Here is a 15,629-nt window from a genome sequence, read left to right as displayed (position 1 = left end):
TTGAGACTACAGATAAATCACTACCTGTGTAATTGTCTGAATTTTATTAAATAGAGAATTTGCTGCAGAGGACTGCACATTATTTTCACACAACAGTAATTCCTTAGATCATAGCCCAGTCATTTAAGACCTTTTAAATCAGTTGGATACCTTAATCTTGGGATTTAAAACATATATCTTACTTGGACATAAGAGAGCCTTATCAATTTGATGTGTGTGCAGTCTGTTTATATGGAGTGTAATAAATCCATTTTACCAGGAGTATTAGCTAGTACAGACTCCCACATTGCAGTTAGGCTTAGAGCATACTTTTGAGAAACCTAATTTATATCACTTACTGTCGTGGTTTTGGCCGAATTGGCCAATCAGAATGACAGATGGCCCCTTCCCCCCCCTCTCCAAAGAGAGGAGAGGAGAGAGAGAGAGATTTACGAGTTTAGAAAAAGAACTAAACTACTTTAATGAAAATAATAATAAATAAGGAAATAATAAATAATAATACAATAATAATAATAATAAAGTATACAATATATACAAAACCGTATCCAGCTCCCAGGATGACTATCGCGTCACCAGCAGACACAGGGAAAGTCCCAGACTGGAGTCAGCAACAGACAGGAGCAGGATTATGGATCTGGAGTCAGGAATGCTCAGATCTGGATCAAAGGCAGATGAACAGACAGGGTCCTCCTCGGACATCGGCCATTGAAGAAAGACTTGACCCTTTGATCCCTCAGCTTTTATACTGAGCATGGGGCAGATGGGACGGAATACCCTGTTGGTCAGTTTTGGGTCACCTGTCCTGTCCACTCCTCCCTGCAGGTGGGACCCCTCTATGCTTCTCCGCTTCCAACCCTCTAACGGGACAAATAACAAAGTTAGCTGACCTTGGTTGTTATAGCAATAAGTATAAGCAAGAGCCTCTGTGCATACCATTCCTTGGTATAATCAGGTCTTATCACTCTGAGAGTGAACAGTTTCTGAACAATATGCTGTTAATTTCAGAGTTTAGTCAGTTAGAAGAGGCCCAGCTAAAAAGTAAAATTACAAATCAGAAAATTGGTTCTGTTTTACCTCAAACCAGGACACTTACACAGAAAAAACCACCACCTATATTTGCATTTCAGTTACACTTAGAGCAATAAGCAACCATTTGGATAAATAGGAGCCATGCCATACATTTTATCTGCCTGCTCTATACGTTTTATATCCTTCAGCTGGAAAAATGGGCAAAGTTTTGAAAGAAGAACACACACCCATGAATACCAGCTTTGGGGAAGATACAGACACTCCAGCCTCCCCCCAGCAGCTGGCACCAGGCACATGGGCGCAGGCAAGGGCAGGACTCAGGATGGCCTAGCCCATCAAGAAGGAACTGCCTTTGGGGTGCTCTCGATGGGTAGAATTCCTGGGTATGTAATGGCTCAAGTCACTGCACTGTGTAGGTTGACCCAAGTCCCGCCGTGACAGGCTGTGGCCTGGCAGTTCACTCCCCACAATTCTGTTGAGCAAGCTGACACTGCAGACTCAAATAGAGATAAGAAGTGAAAAATGCAGGTCTGTACAAGCTCAAGGATGATAATAGGTGATAACAATGAATGGAATAGCCAAAATAGGGAAGGACCTTGAATATTTATTTGTAATTGGAACATGAGTTGAGCAGGAGCTCATCACAAGTACTAGATTCATGCCTGATTGGTTTGAAAGGGCCCATCATGGGGCATAAAAAAGGAATAAAGAAAAAAGCTACATACTCTCAGTGTGGACTCGAACTCACTGTCAGCTGGCCTGCAGACTGACAACCCACCCATCAGCAGGGACACCCCTGATGCCAACTGCCAGGGAAGATGTAATTTGACCTGGCGCAGTTCCCATTCTGGGGGAAACTAATACCAGAGGAGTGGCTCATAAACATGAGCGAGAGCGATAATTAATGCACCCGTGTTATTTGAAATAAGGCCTTAAAGCATTGATCAATTGTAAATATCTATCTAGCTGCAGTAGAGAAGAACTAAATAAACTTTTTACTTTTTTTTACTTTTTCACTTGGCATACATTTCTTCTGAGTGATTGCTTGGTTAGTCCTAGAATCGGAAAGAAATCCCGGATGCTCCTCTGTTGGGGCATCACAGCTTGTGACCCACGGTCCCACTCCATCTGCTAGCACCAAGACCCTCACTTGCTTCACTTACCCTGACCCCCCAGGAGCTGCGCCCGGGACACACACCGGTCTTGTTCCAGTGGCTGGAGTTGAGACCCTCACCTGCTCCAATTGCCAGCACTATCACCCCAAGTCTGAATTCAATTGGTCGCCCTGAATGCACTCGTGTCAGTCCCCCCCCTCCAGTATCTGGCATCCCAGACACACACCTAAGACCCATGGCCCCTCAAATTACTGATGCTGAGATCCTCATCCGCTCCAGTTGCTGTCCCTAAGACTCCCACTCACTCCAGCTGCTGACACCACAGGCCACAGGGCGGCTACACCCCCGGGTCTGACTCCAGTTGCTGGCACCAAATCCACTCACACCCATCTCACCAGTAGCTGGCACTTAGTCCTTGCAGCATACATACACATGGGGTAGACAGAGAGATAGCTAAGAAAGGACTTAATAAGAAAATAGTACAGACTGCGGTGATCAGGCACAGGGCTCATCAGAAAAGTGCACTGACCAGCCATGGTTTACATGCAATTGGCCCTTTTATATCCCCTCCTCTCTATTTCCCCCCTTTGTTCCTCCCCTACCCCCTTCCCCTAAAAATTCTTTAATCAGTTTTGCATAGTCCCACAGGACCCCCTCAAATATCCCATCAGTCAGTGACTGAAGACTTCCTTTGGTCTTTGGCATTGTCTCCGTTATCCCTTGTCTATCAGGTTTGTGTCTCTGTGTGATCTTTATTGCTTCCCCCTTTAGTTATTATCTGCTTTTGCATTGAAAAGGTCCTTATTTGGATAACCTTAATAAAACAGATGCTCTCATGTTCCACATACCCTTACACCCCCACCCCCCATTTTGAAAAGCAAACATGATCTAATGGTGGATAAGCAGGATTTTACCAAGAGAAAGTTAATGTCCTTTTTCAGATGAGAAAAAAAAATAATCTTTTAAAGGCTACTCCTTCTACATGCCAAACTACATTACTTATTAGTAAGTGATTTTTTTTGGGTGCAACCTACTAAACAACATTATTGAAGTTGGAGATTACTGGAAGTTAGATTATAGCACAGATTCCCTCCTAACCCTATGACCAACCTGTCAGAGACCCACTAAATCAGTTCCTATTTATGCATTCAGACTGTAGGACTACAGCAAAGGAGAGATATAAGGCAAGTGAAGTCAGCCTGTGGAGGACTTCTTCAGAGGACTTCTATCCCTCTTAAGGAACTTACTTTTCAATCAACAAAAATTGCCATAAGAAAAAGTAACCATAGCATCATCTTTGCTAAGGCATGTGCTCCAATATCAGTTAAATATCACTAGTGACCTCTTAAAGTCTCTTATGCAGAATATATGCATGCAATAAGTGTCTCAGCTGAAATGCGTATACAGACACAAGCAGCGCACCTTTCGCACTTGTTAACACAAGGGTGCCCAGGCCATCCCGGCAGTGTGGTGAGTAGAGTGCTCTGTGCGATCCACCTTTAGGGGCCTCCCTGAGGAGTCTAGATCCCTTTCATTTCCCTGCAGAGCTAAAGTCCACCAGCGCTCAGAGACTGCCTGGGGACAGGATGTTGGTGCTCTGGGACACCAATCCCACAAGGGCCCCCTCAGAGCAATGCGAGTGCCCCCACAGTAGCAGGGCTTGCCCGGAACAGCAGACAAACCTACCCCTGAAACCGGAAAAAAAAGAAACGGCGCATGCCCAAGGAAAGGATTTCCCAGTAAACGGAAAAAAAGACAGATTCACCCTCCGAATGAACGAGCGGACAATACCGCATCCCGAGCCACCAACTCGCCTTTCCCTAAAGTACCAAAAGGAGAGCGATAAGTAACTCTCTCTCCGTGGAGTACTGTAATAACTGAATTGCTAGTTTTAGCCCCGCCCTTGTTAGCGTGACGGAGGCGGAACCAGCGGGCAGATTTTGGTAGGTCGTAGTGACGTATCTGCACTGCAGCCTGGCTTGAGACGGGGTGAAAAGGCGACGAGTACCAATTTGGCTATTGATCTAGCCTATAGCAGTTACCTTGGTGGCTGCAGGATCATTGTGTTCCACTATGTTCAACGTGGAAAGCCTAGAACGGGCCGAGCTTGGGGAAAGCCTCCTTACATGGGTGAGTGCCTGGGCCCAGTAGGCCGCTTCGCCTGGAGCAAGGTAGTCTGGTTGGAGGCATCCGTTGCGGTGCGCGTCTGTCCGCCTTCTCTGGTCTTCCTCTCCGCGGCTCTACGGGTGGCTCCGGGGTCTCTGTCCGTTACCGGACAGAGATCTGCATCCCAGGACACACCCTCTCTCTCGGATGGGTTTGAGTCCTTCTGGGGTTGGCGGAGCCCCGGTGGACCTGCCCCGCCTGAACAAAGCCCCGGGGCGGGATGGGGGGTCGTAATCAACGTACGTAGAGGTCTCCATAGCCTTAACTCTGCTTCTGCCGGGAAAAACAAAGGAGCTTGCTCTCCGCGCGCTCCTGCACAGGAGTAAACAGGTTTCAGTGCATCGGAGAGTGGTGTGTATTTCCTTCCTGTCGCGTGCCTGGACTTGGTGGGCAAGTTGTTATCCACTGCTTTGATCGTGCGTCCCCGGTTTCTCATGTCTTGTTCGTGGCTGCGAAGTTTTTGTGCTGTGTTTCCTAACCGTTGTCTGCGTTCGACCTGGACTGCGTGCTTCAGTAGCTTCATGGTGTGCTTTTACTCACAGAACAGTCAGAACTTACCGGACATTGAACTTGCGTTTGCAGCTACTCTGCATTTTGAGACATGGAACATACCTGTGTAACTGTAACATAATTGTGAAACTGCTATTTCATTAGCAGTTGACTTGCTGGTTTAGCTGTCTAGAATCATTGGCTTCCCAAACACGCATTAAGAAAATTGCCAAGTAAATATCTACTATATGAAATTGTGGAACATTTCTGTTTATTCTCAACAAGAGAGAGGGAGCTGGAGCAAGCTGTGAAGTTCATGAAAATTATTGGGGGTATGGAAATAATAATTTAGATTTCTCTGTGAAAAATAGAAGTGGATAAGGAAGGGACATCCAATACATGTTAAAAGGGAGTGGGTAGCTTGAAATGTACACAAGACTGATTTTTATGGGAAGAGATGTTTATATTATGCCCTAGCTGCATCAGGGTCTCTCCTTTGCATTCCTGCTAATTCTTGTTCGAATTCTAATTCTTAACCAAGGTTGTTGTTTGTTCTCCTTTTTGCTCTCTATGATTTTTTTCCGTCTCCTCCCCCGCAGATGTCAGAGGAGACATGAGAGTACTGCTGAGCTTCATGAGGAAGCATACATGTGTATGAACCATGGGAAAGAAAAGTCAAGTGAGAGGCTTGTTTTAAGACTGGTACAAGGAAGGAAGGTTCACAGGAGGGTGATAGAAAGAGACCTGTGTTGCTAGTATCCATGTGCTCCTGCTTTAGTTGTTTTAGGTATGCTTCCCACCCCAGTCCCAAATTGCTTCTTGGCTCTTTAACTTTTCAAATAACCTACAAATTAACTCTTGCTGTGCTTCCCATCGTCTGCATGCAACCAATATCCTTGTGAGCTATTGTAATTATTTATTTTTCTCTTATATCATAGTGGTCTGTTAAGAGTGATCTGAACTGTTTATCCTATTTCTTATCCAAATTTACATTTGATTAAAATATCTTTGTATTGTTAGAGCAAAGCTGCTATATGAAAGCCTGTGTCAATAATTCTTAAAGAGATTTTAGGACTAGAAATAGTCTGACAGTTATTTAAAATATGCTGTTCAAATTTGGTTTTAAAATAATTTAAATACAATTTCAGAAAAGCTAAAAAATATTTCATAACAATAAAGTATTTGCTAACTAGCTAGAGGACTAACAAAATGCATAGTTAGAGGCAAAGGCTTCTTGGGGGGAGAGGAGGCTTCCCTGTACAGCTAAATATTATATGAAACAATGCTTTATATGTATTCTAAAGGACTGTTGTCTTGCTCAACTTCTGCGTGTGGTCAGATCTAGTAGAAGTTGGGATAGTGCTGATAAAAAATGAAGTAAAATAAAAAAATAGTTCTTGTTTGTGGAGGGGATGAGGACCCCTAGATGAAACCTGCTTGTGAACCATTAGGAAACAAATTTTTTTATTTTTTTTTTCCTTGCATGGCACTGAAAAGTATTGGAACCAACTAGTGATTGTCCCTGCCATGTTTCAAATTTGAAGATGAGGCGATCAGTTTGTTCAGTGGTAGACTTTATTGTTACTTTTGAAATTTTTTTACAAATCTGAACCATTAAAAAAAATCACCTTGGGACAAGGAACAGGAAAGAATGGGAAAGTATGAAATGTTAATTCTGCTTTATGGCATTGTCCATCTGTATGAATTATGTACTTGGACATGTGGTCATTCTTAATCAATAGCAAGTATTTATACTCCTTGATCAAGAAATTGCATCTGTGCAGATGGATCTTTGTATCCCTGAAGTCTAGCGTCCCATAGACCATTTACTGAAATATTCCATCTAATCTATGCCCTTTACATTTTTTTTCCCATTCTTTGCATGCTGACCTAGCTTCTTCTGGTTTTGGTTAGCAAGAATATTGGTAAGTAATTCTTAAATGGTATTAGAATTAGTCAACACTGTTGTGTTTCTTAGGTGAATGTGTGGGGTTTTTTTGCTATTTTAGCCATTTCAACATTTTTGTGTGAATGTGGCTTTGAAAATGGCTCAGTTCAATTTAAAAAAAAAAAAAAGGTGATTCAGAATTAGCTTTTGTTCTGGCCCTATCTGGATTTAAAAACTGTTTTGGCTGAGCTGGATTTACACTTGGTCTGCTGGGATGCATCACCACTGAAATTGAAAGACGTGAAACTTGCAAATGAGACCTTGAGGGTTTTTTAGTTGCAAGTGAAATGGGTAATATAAATAAATAAAACTTTTATTTGTCTGGCTCTTCCCTCAAGTCCCATAATGATTCTTGGGAAACTGCTCATTTAGATGGCAAGAGAGCTGTTACAATTTTTAAAAGACTGGTCATCTGAGATCTATTGTGCCGGAAAAATTGTGCTTAAGAACTGATTTAACCTCCTTGGATTGCTTGTAAAAGCAATTCACATCCATAGTGAAGTACTTCAACTTGTTTGTCAATGTTTTGAGGAGATAAGGCTTTGCAGAGGTCTGAGAAACTGTTCAACCTAAACTGTGTTGCTGGCATTGATGTAGATGACCTGAAATTGTTCCTCTCTGACAGCCTGTGCTTTTGATGGATGAGAATATCCCTCAAGTCTCATATATTGCATGCCTGAGATTACTATATTTGATATTTTTAAACCAGAGCAAGCCACTTTACCTATAAATGTTTTAGTTTTATTTTTTAATACTCCCCTCACTGTTTTGGGTCATGTTAAAGTTTATTATTGGTCTCTGTTATAGTCTCAACCATTCCATGATTCTATTAACATCTTCATTAATAGTCTGGATGATGGGGCAGTTTGCTGATGACACAAAACTGGGAGGAATGGCTGATATTGTTGTCCCCTAATCGGGGTTTCAGGTTCGTGCCTGGTGCACAGGAGCCAATGAGCACAGAGAGTCGAGATCCACCTTCTAACCTTTAATGCAGTTCTGTAGAGAAAGGGGTGCCAGGTGATAGTTCACAAAGCTAGTGTACCTCTTCAGAGGGGTCCCAGGTTTTTATACAGTTTACAACGAACAAAAAGGTACACAATACTTGTTCATTGGTCACCTTTTGATTATATAACTAATGCCCTTCTGCGTATTCTCTGATTAGTGGCTAGTTCATTATACAAAGGTGATCTGTCATTAGCATGTAAGGTCTCCTCCCAGGGGTGTGATTTTTACCATGCTAATTAGTCTTAGGTTACTTTAGGTTACCTTCGGGCAACCCCTCTTCCTCCTGAACCCACCTCCCTAGGAGGTGATTCATCCTTGTTGGCATTAGCACATTCCTGTGTTATCTTGTTGAGGATCACAATATGCCAGAGGGTCATGCTGTCATCCAGAGGGACCTGAACAGACTGGAGAAATGGGCTGACAGGAACCTCATGCAGTTCAACAAGGGGAAGGAACAACCTCAGGCACCAGTACATACTGGGAGCCACCCAGCTGGAAAGCAGCTTGGCAGAAAGGACCTGGGGGTCCTGGTGGACACCAAGTTAAACATGAGCCAGCAACATGCCCTTGCTGCAAAGAGGGCAAAATGTATCCTGGGCTGCATTAGGAGCATTGCCAGCAGGTTGAGGGCAGTGGTCCTTCCCCTCTACTCAGGGATGGTATAGCCACAGCTGGAGCCCTGTGTCCATTTCCAGGCTCCTCAGTACAAGAGAGACATGGAGCTACTGGAGAGAGTCCAACAAAGGGCCATGAAGATGTTTAAGGGACTGGAGCATGTCTCCTATGAGTAAAGACTGAGATTGCTGGGACTGTTTATTCTAGATACGAGAAGGCTCAGGGGTGATCTTATTGATATATAAAAATACCTGAAGGGAGGGTGCATAGAAGAGGGAGCCAGGCTCTTTTCAGTGGTGCCCAGTGACAAAACAAGAGGCACAAATGGAAAAACTGGAGGTTCCCTCTGAACATCAGGGAACACTTTTTTACTGTGGGGATGACCGAGTGCTGGAAAGGGTTGCCCAGAGAGATTGTGGAGTCTCCCTCCTTGGAGATATTCAAAAGCCATCTGGACATGGTCCTGGGCAGCTGGCCCTAGGTGGCCCTGCTTGAGCAGGAGAGTTGGACCAGATGACCTCCAGAGGACCCTTCCAACCTCAACCATTCTATGATTCTATTATGGCATTCCTCAATTTCATTTATCTCTTGGATTTAGAGCATTGTTGTATATGTTCCTGAATAATTTTTTTTCAGGGTTTTAAACACCTGAGAGAGCTTTTGTTTCCTGCTTTTTCAGCAGATTGATATGATATTTCTTGAGACAGCCAGGGTAGCAGGAACTGGAGTGAAACTGAGCAAGGGACTGGAGCCCAACTACTAACATATCAGAATTGATTGTTCTAAGCCTTAGCAGTGTTTTCAGCCCACTGTCATTGCAGAATTAGTATCCTACCAAACAAAATTTCCCAAAAACCTCTTCTGAGACTACTCAGTATATGTACCCAAACAGCATCGCAGCCAAAGCAGTCTAGAACAGTGTGGCCATGGAGTAAACCTGCTGTGTTTTTAAAATTCTTTCAGCATATCTAATAGAGGTACACAGCATCTTTTCTGTTTCTGTTTAAAACTTATGACTGATCAAGGTACAGACACTGAGGTTCTTTGCTGTGGGTGTTGCATCAGGAGTGTTTTGAACTCAGTTATATCTTCTGTCCATGTCTGAAGACCTTGGAGTTTTCATACGTGCATCAAACAGAACTAAGGTCTAATACTGGGGAAGGTTGCTCAGCAGTTGCTATTTAACCATCAGGATTCCTCAAAGAGGTCAATGCTGGCTGGTTTTCTGTAGCAGATTGCAATGGAGATGTCAGCAACTGTCCCTCCGCTATTGTGGTAACTGTTGTATGTTATTCTGTTGTATGTTGCCTCCATTGAGTTGTACCTTACCTACTTTCCTTTTCTTCTTGTCTTGAAGACCAAATAAAAAGAGGAATTTAGATGCTTATTTCCTTGGCAGAGGTGTAGTCCCAAAGAGGGGAGACACCAATGTACACACAGAGCAGAGGTATTTATTTAAATTATTTCTGCACAGAGATGGGTGCTAGGTGGTAATCCACAAAACTAGCACACCGGTCTACAAACTCTTTGGTAAATTTATACAATTCAAAACACAGAAATACACACCCTTATTTATAATTATTGGCTAGTACCTTATCTTAACAATTTCTATTGGTTAGTACAGTCTCTCACTTTCATTTAAAGCTATGATATCCTTTAATTGATGTGCACATGCTCAGTCCAGTGGTGGGGTGGTAGGTCTGCCCAGTCTCTAATTGAGTCAGTGGTCGTGTGGTCGGGATCTCCCACTGCCACCTTTACCTTTCCCCCAGTTACTGCAGATCTTTAACTTCATGCTTCCTTTAGAGGTTATCCAGCTTTCTATCCAGCTTTGCCACCTCCTGATGTTCCTCTTCAAGGGTATATTCATTAGCAAGGCATGCATTGTTTATACAAAGTGTCCTGTTTCACAAGACCTTTTTAACCTTTTTATAGCTCTTTGTTCTTGCTCAGTGAAAGATTCCAATTTCTAAAGTACATCAGAGGTGTTAAAACTCTCCATGAAGTGGGCATTCTGTAAATACTGTTCAAGGCCTCTCTTTTGGCTACTTCCATTTTGAAAGTATTTCTAGCTCTTTACGTGGTATCAGTCCTTACTGTTCTATTTGACTTTATCCCTTTTGGCTGAAAAACTTCCTCAGTGTGGTATTTGTGTCTTCTACGTGCTACCCATTCCAAACTGAAAGGATCTGCCTGCATTCATAGGAGATCTAGAGGCCATCTGAACGACTCCTGACAGAGACTTTGATCCTTCAAGAAGGGTACTTGTGTATTTTTTTTGTAAGGTCCATTTGTGAAGTAAGTCAAAGTTGCTGGAATTCACTAGTTCAGCTATGTTTTTCCTTTCCTCTTAGTTACTTCCTTACTTTTTATGCTATAGTACTTTTGGTCTTTGTGTGTCTCCTGTGTAGCCTATACTTTAAGCACCTGTTTTGGTTTCTTGTGAATGACAGGATTGCAGGAGACTAGCTAAGCCTCTTTATTCTAGTCATTGATCACCAATCACAAAGTTGTAGTCTTTCATTTTTTCTTCTGAGAGTGATATCATATCTGCACCAAGGAGCTCATGGGTATTATTTGTGCTATCTAACTAAGCTTCTGACTATTACTGTATATTCTTTGTGGAGGTTTCATTGACTGTTGGGAGCTGAAACTGACTGGGAACTGAATTTAGATATCTAAGTTGGACAGCAAGTGTGTATTCACACTGCTTATGTTTCTGGTGTATTAGAAGATTTGGAAAATTAAAGTCTGTATTTTGCATATTTCAGAGTTGCAGATCATTTAATGGGGCATAGCCTTTCCTTTGTTCTAGGGTTACATAAGATAAAGCTTTGAGGGACATTGTTTGACACAGGCAAGAAGGTATTCTTAGCTTTATTATGGGTAAACCTGAGAGGGAAGGAGCGGCAGAGAGAAACTGTTATGCACTGAGCTGCTTGGGGGGGGAGGAGTCTGGAATGAAGAAGTAAAGCTGGGCATGAGAAAGGGGGGAGGAAAGGTGGTGTTTTAATGTTTCTCTTTGTTTCTCACGACCTGAATCTATTTTAATTGGCAATAAATTCAATTAAATTAATTTTCCCAAATTTGAGTCTGTTTTGCCTATGATCGTAATTGGTAAGCAATTTCCCTGTTTTTATCTCAACCCATGAGCTTTCTCATCCTAGTTTCTTCCTGTGTCCTGCTGAGGAGGGGAAGTGAGTGGCTGGGTGAGCATTTGGCCCTTAGCCAAGGTTAACCCACCACAATACCTTTGGGGGAAGAGTTCTTTATTCCATCTGTCAATAAAGATGGTGCTTTTCATCTAAGGTATACCTGCAAGAAGGTGGAGTTCTGGGCTTCAAATGACTTCTTTATTCTGCAGGAGCACAACTGTTATCTGTGTTCACCTATGCTTTTTAACATAATGTTTGAAACGTGTTTAAATCTGAACTACTAGTCTTCTAAGCTTTCTTCTCCAAACCCTATCTGAGAAGTTAAAGGACTTTGTTTTGCCTTATGCTGTCAAATAAAAACTATACACCTTTGCATGTCAAACATTGTTTAAATAGGGTATACTTTTCTGGTGCTGTTCAGTTTTCCAGTAATCTGACAGTCTTCATCTGTGATAACTGGTTTTCTTCATGGGTTTGAATGTTATTCTGCCACATAAACCAATGTCTGCTTTTAGGGAATAGTTGCATTATTTTTGTTCGATTAAACTTTGTGGAGTGTTGCAGGGAAAAATCTTTCAACTCACATAATTTAAATCAAATGAGGATCAAAGTTTTCTATTGATTTATTAACAATACATGATCAAACAGCAACAATTGAACATTCAGAATCCATATCAATAATACAACAGATAAACCACAATACTAAACATCTACAAAATGTTAATAAACACCTACATATTTCTAAATATGCTTCTGTTGCTACTCCTAAACAATCACACATGCACACACAGAGTTAACATCCCCCCTCCCCCCCAAGGCAGTGTAGGGTAACAAGCACACCTCCCTTTCTGGTAGTGTGGGTTACCCTACTTGCACATCCCTTATGTGGAACATGCGGGTGCTGCAGCTTTAGGTGTGCCCATGCTGCTCCCTGCAATCTGTTAATGCACATGCCAGTGAGAAAGCCCCCCAAGAGGTCACCTTTGCACCCCTGAGGGGTGGACCCCTACTTGGTGCACCCTGTACTGCTGGCCCAGTAGCTGGATGCAGGCTACTCATGAGGGAGGAGGCTGCTTTGCTAGGCCTAGGTGGAGGTTGCAATGCCAGCAGGGCCACTTCTGGCAGCATCAAACCCAGTTTCACTGTTTCTCTGTTGCCATTTCTTTTTCCACATTTGCAAAATTTTACTGCTTCTTTTCTACTTCTTTTTTTAAGATGACGTCACCCCCGCTTCCTGACAAGTCTCTTCTGTAATTCCCTGGTTACTGTTTAATCCAGCTGATGGTCATCATCCTCTTCATTGTTATCAGTTTGGGGCAAATGCCCTCTCAGACAGTTGTGGGTGTCCCATTCACACCCACTGTTACACTCACATCCCTATCTTATCGGTTGTTGTTATCCAGGCCTTGTTGCCAGGAAGAGGCCTTACAGACTGCCCCACAGTGGTGGTATTATTCTTTAGGTTATGTTGTTATCTATATTTCCTCAAGAGCCTTGCAGAAGACCAACACTGGTTGTGGGTTTTTTTTGAGAATGTTTTTATACAATTATATTATTTGACATATATATTATGTTATTTTGACACCGGGCAAGTAGAGATATAGGTTTTTAGAATTTGATGCTCTGAAGGGTAAACTAGTGGTTCTACTCTTGTAAACTCTGTTCTCAATATTTTGTTCTGTGATATGCTTCTGGTTTTAAAAGACAGGTTTTTTTCTGTGGTGTTTCTGAAATTCATCACTGCTTGGTGAGGTGTGTATACATACGTGTACACATATATACGTGTCCTAAAAAAGGTGAATGTGCATAAATGAAGTCATATATTTGCAATTGACAATATTGTCAATGATCTTTTTTTTAAGACAATAAGAAAAGGAATTTTGACGAATTATTTCAAAGTATGATTAAGTAGATAAAAAGTCAGAAAGAAGTGTTGATTTAGGCTCAGGCTATTCAAAAATTACCTATTGTATACTGTATTTTCATTTTATCATCACAATTGCTCTATTGTTTTTTTGTTATATAAATACCCTGAAGCCATGCTGACTACTCTTGATGATTTTTATGTCTTCACTCCTTCTTGTCTGTGTCTGGAAATAGTTTCCAGGATTAGCTGCTCCATCACCTTCCCAGGGATGGAGGTGTGGCTGACCAGCCCGTGGTTTCCTGGGTCCTCCTTCCTGCTCTTCTTGAGCATAGGAGTGACATTTGCTTTCCTTCAGTCCTGAGGCACCTCTCCCGGTCACCATGATTGATCAAAGATTTTTGAGAGTGGCCTTACAATGGTATCTGCCAGCTCCCTCAGCACTCATGGGTGCATCCCATCAGGCCCCAGGTCATCATCTATATATAAGATCTTTGAAATTCCCTTTCCATGCTTCTGAATTAGCAGTGCTTGCATCTTGTAACTTAACCTTCATTTACAGACCAGAAACTCTTCTGTATACAGCCCTTAATGTCTGTAATTGTAATAAATGAGTGCTTCAAAATATTTGGAAAACTAGCAGTGTAAAGACCTGCTAGTACTTAAAGAATTATGCTCTTTTCCATCTCATATTATAGAGGAGTTAGGTTTGGAGTACATCTCTCTGGAACATATAGGAACTTTGAGTAATCAGTGTTGTGTTGTTTTCTTTTGTTTTTTGGGTTTTTTGTGTTTTTATTTTATTTTATTTTTTATTTTGTTTTGTTTTTAACCAGTTCTCTTATGTACATTACATTGAGAAAGTGTGATTTTCAGAATGCTTAAATGGGAGAACACAAGTCTCATTGATTTCCAATTTTTTTCAGTGTGTTAAAAAATGCTTTCAGAAATCCCTTTGTTAGAAATATGCTATAGTTGAGTGTAGTTGAGTTTTCAGTGGTTTTGGTTGCAAAAATAAAGCTATTTAGCAGTGTCTCCAGTTTGTTTTACTGATTGCCATTCAATATAAAACTTTCTACCTCTCTACCCATACAATAAATGTGTACTTTTTAATTCTAACAACAGCAAATAAAATAAGCACCAAAAGGTTTTCAAAAGTAAAAGAATAAAATAACTTCTTTTTTTCCCCTTCCTCTTCAGATCCAGACATTTGACACTGAAACACCATGCCAGACTATGGAAGACTTAACGAATGGGGTTGTGATGGCTCAGGTGCTCCAAAAGATGTAAGAACGAATTTGTTTCATGATTTTTAGTGCACAAGTTTATCACTTGTACATTTGTCTGAATTTGAGTATATTTTCTTATTTCAAATTTGGCCAGTATTCAGTAAGTACTCAACTGAACTATTTAGCCAGTGCTTTTAATCTGGAATATGGGTACTACTTTTTTTCTCCAACTTTCAGATAGTTATTTTAACACCAGTTAATATAAGCCTAAAAAAATAGTATTTGGACAAGATGTTGATCTAGTGCTAATTTTATTGAAAAGTAAATTGGGTTAAAACTGAGCTTATATGTTCACAAAACTTAAATTTCATCTTAAACACTTGAAGCCAGTGCAAGGTAAGTTATTAACTTGGGGCAGCATTTGAAGTTATAGCACACTGTATCACGTGTTGGAATTGCAGTAGATAGAAAAGATGAAGCTGCTAAACTTGTCAGTGTTACTGCTCACACTTTTGCTATCATTTTTATGAGAGTTAGAGGGGAGTGCAAATACTGAACAGGCATCAAAAATTACTCTGAAACTGGAGTTAGTCTTTCCAGGTCATGTCTTAGTTGTATTAGCAGGGCAGCATGAGGAATTTGGATCAAACAATAAGACTTCTGTGAGAAGGGAGCAAGGCAAAATGCAGCATCACAGCCCTGAACTTCGGGAGAGCAGATTTTGACCTCTTCAGGGATCTGCTTGGAAGAATCCCATGGAATAAGACCCTGGAGAGAAGAGGGGTCTAGGAGAGCTCGTTGGTTTGGGTTTTGTTTTTTGTTTTTGTTTTTTTTTTTCCAAGAGTCACCTCCTCCAAGCTCAAGAATGGTCCATCCCAACAAGCAGGAAATCAAGGAAAGGTGGCAGGAGGCCTGTATGGATGAACAAGGAGCTCCTGATTAAACTCAAGCATAAGAAGTGGTAGCAGGGAAAGGAGACCCAGGAGGAATACAGAGTCACTGTGTGAGTGT

At 41.6% G+C, this 15,629-nt stretch overlaps 1 protein-coding gene across 7 annotated transcripts in view; it reads left to right on the top strand.

Moving 5' to 3' along the window:
- Positions 1 to 3,868: 3,868 nt before the first annotated feature.
- The window catches only part of LOC141735427 (protein Hook homolog 3-like), a 126,823-nt gene continuing 115,062 nt past the window's right edge, over positions 3,869 to 15,629 (top strand). For 4 of the 7 annotated variants that reach the window (XM_074568155.1, XM_074568154.1, XM_074568157.1 and 1 more), the window contains exons 1-2: positions 4,010 to 4,274; positions 14,590 to 14,675. In XM_074568155.1, coding sequence (XP_074424256.1) covers positions 4,218 to 4,274; positions 14,590 to 14,675 — 143 coding nt within the window. In that variant the 5' untranslated portion in view covers positions 4,010 to 4,217. Of the gene's footprint in view, positions 4,275 to 14,589; positions 14,676 to 15,629 lie in introns of all 7 variants that reach the window. The other 3 variants (XM_074568153.1, XM_074568152.1, XM_074568151.1) reach the window with 1 other exon arrangement.

Source organism: Larus michahellis, chromosome W (genome assembly GCF_964199755.1).
Source record: "Larus michahellis chromosome W, bLarMic1.1, whole genome shotgun sequence".
NCBI lineage: Eukaryota > Metazoa > Chordata > Aves > Charadriiformes > Laridae > Larus > Larus michahellis.
This window is presented reverse-complemented; position numbering and strand designations above follow the sequence as displayed.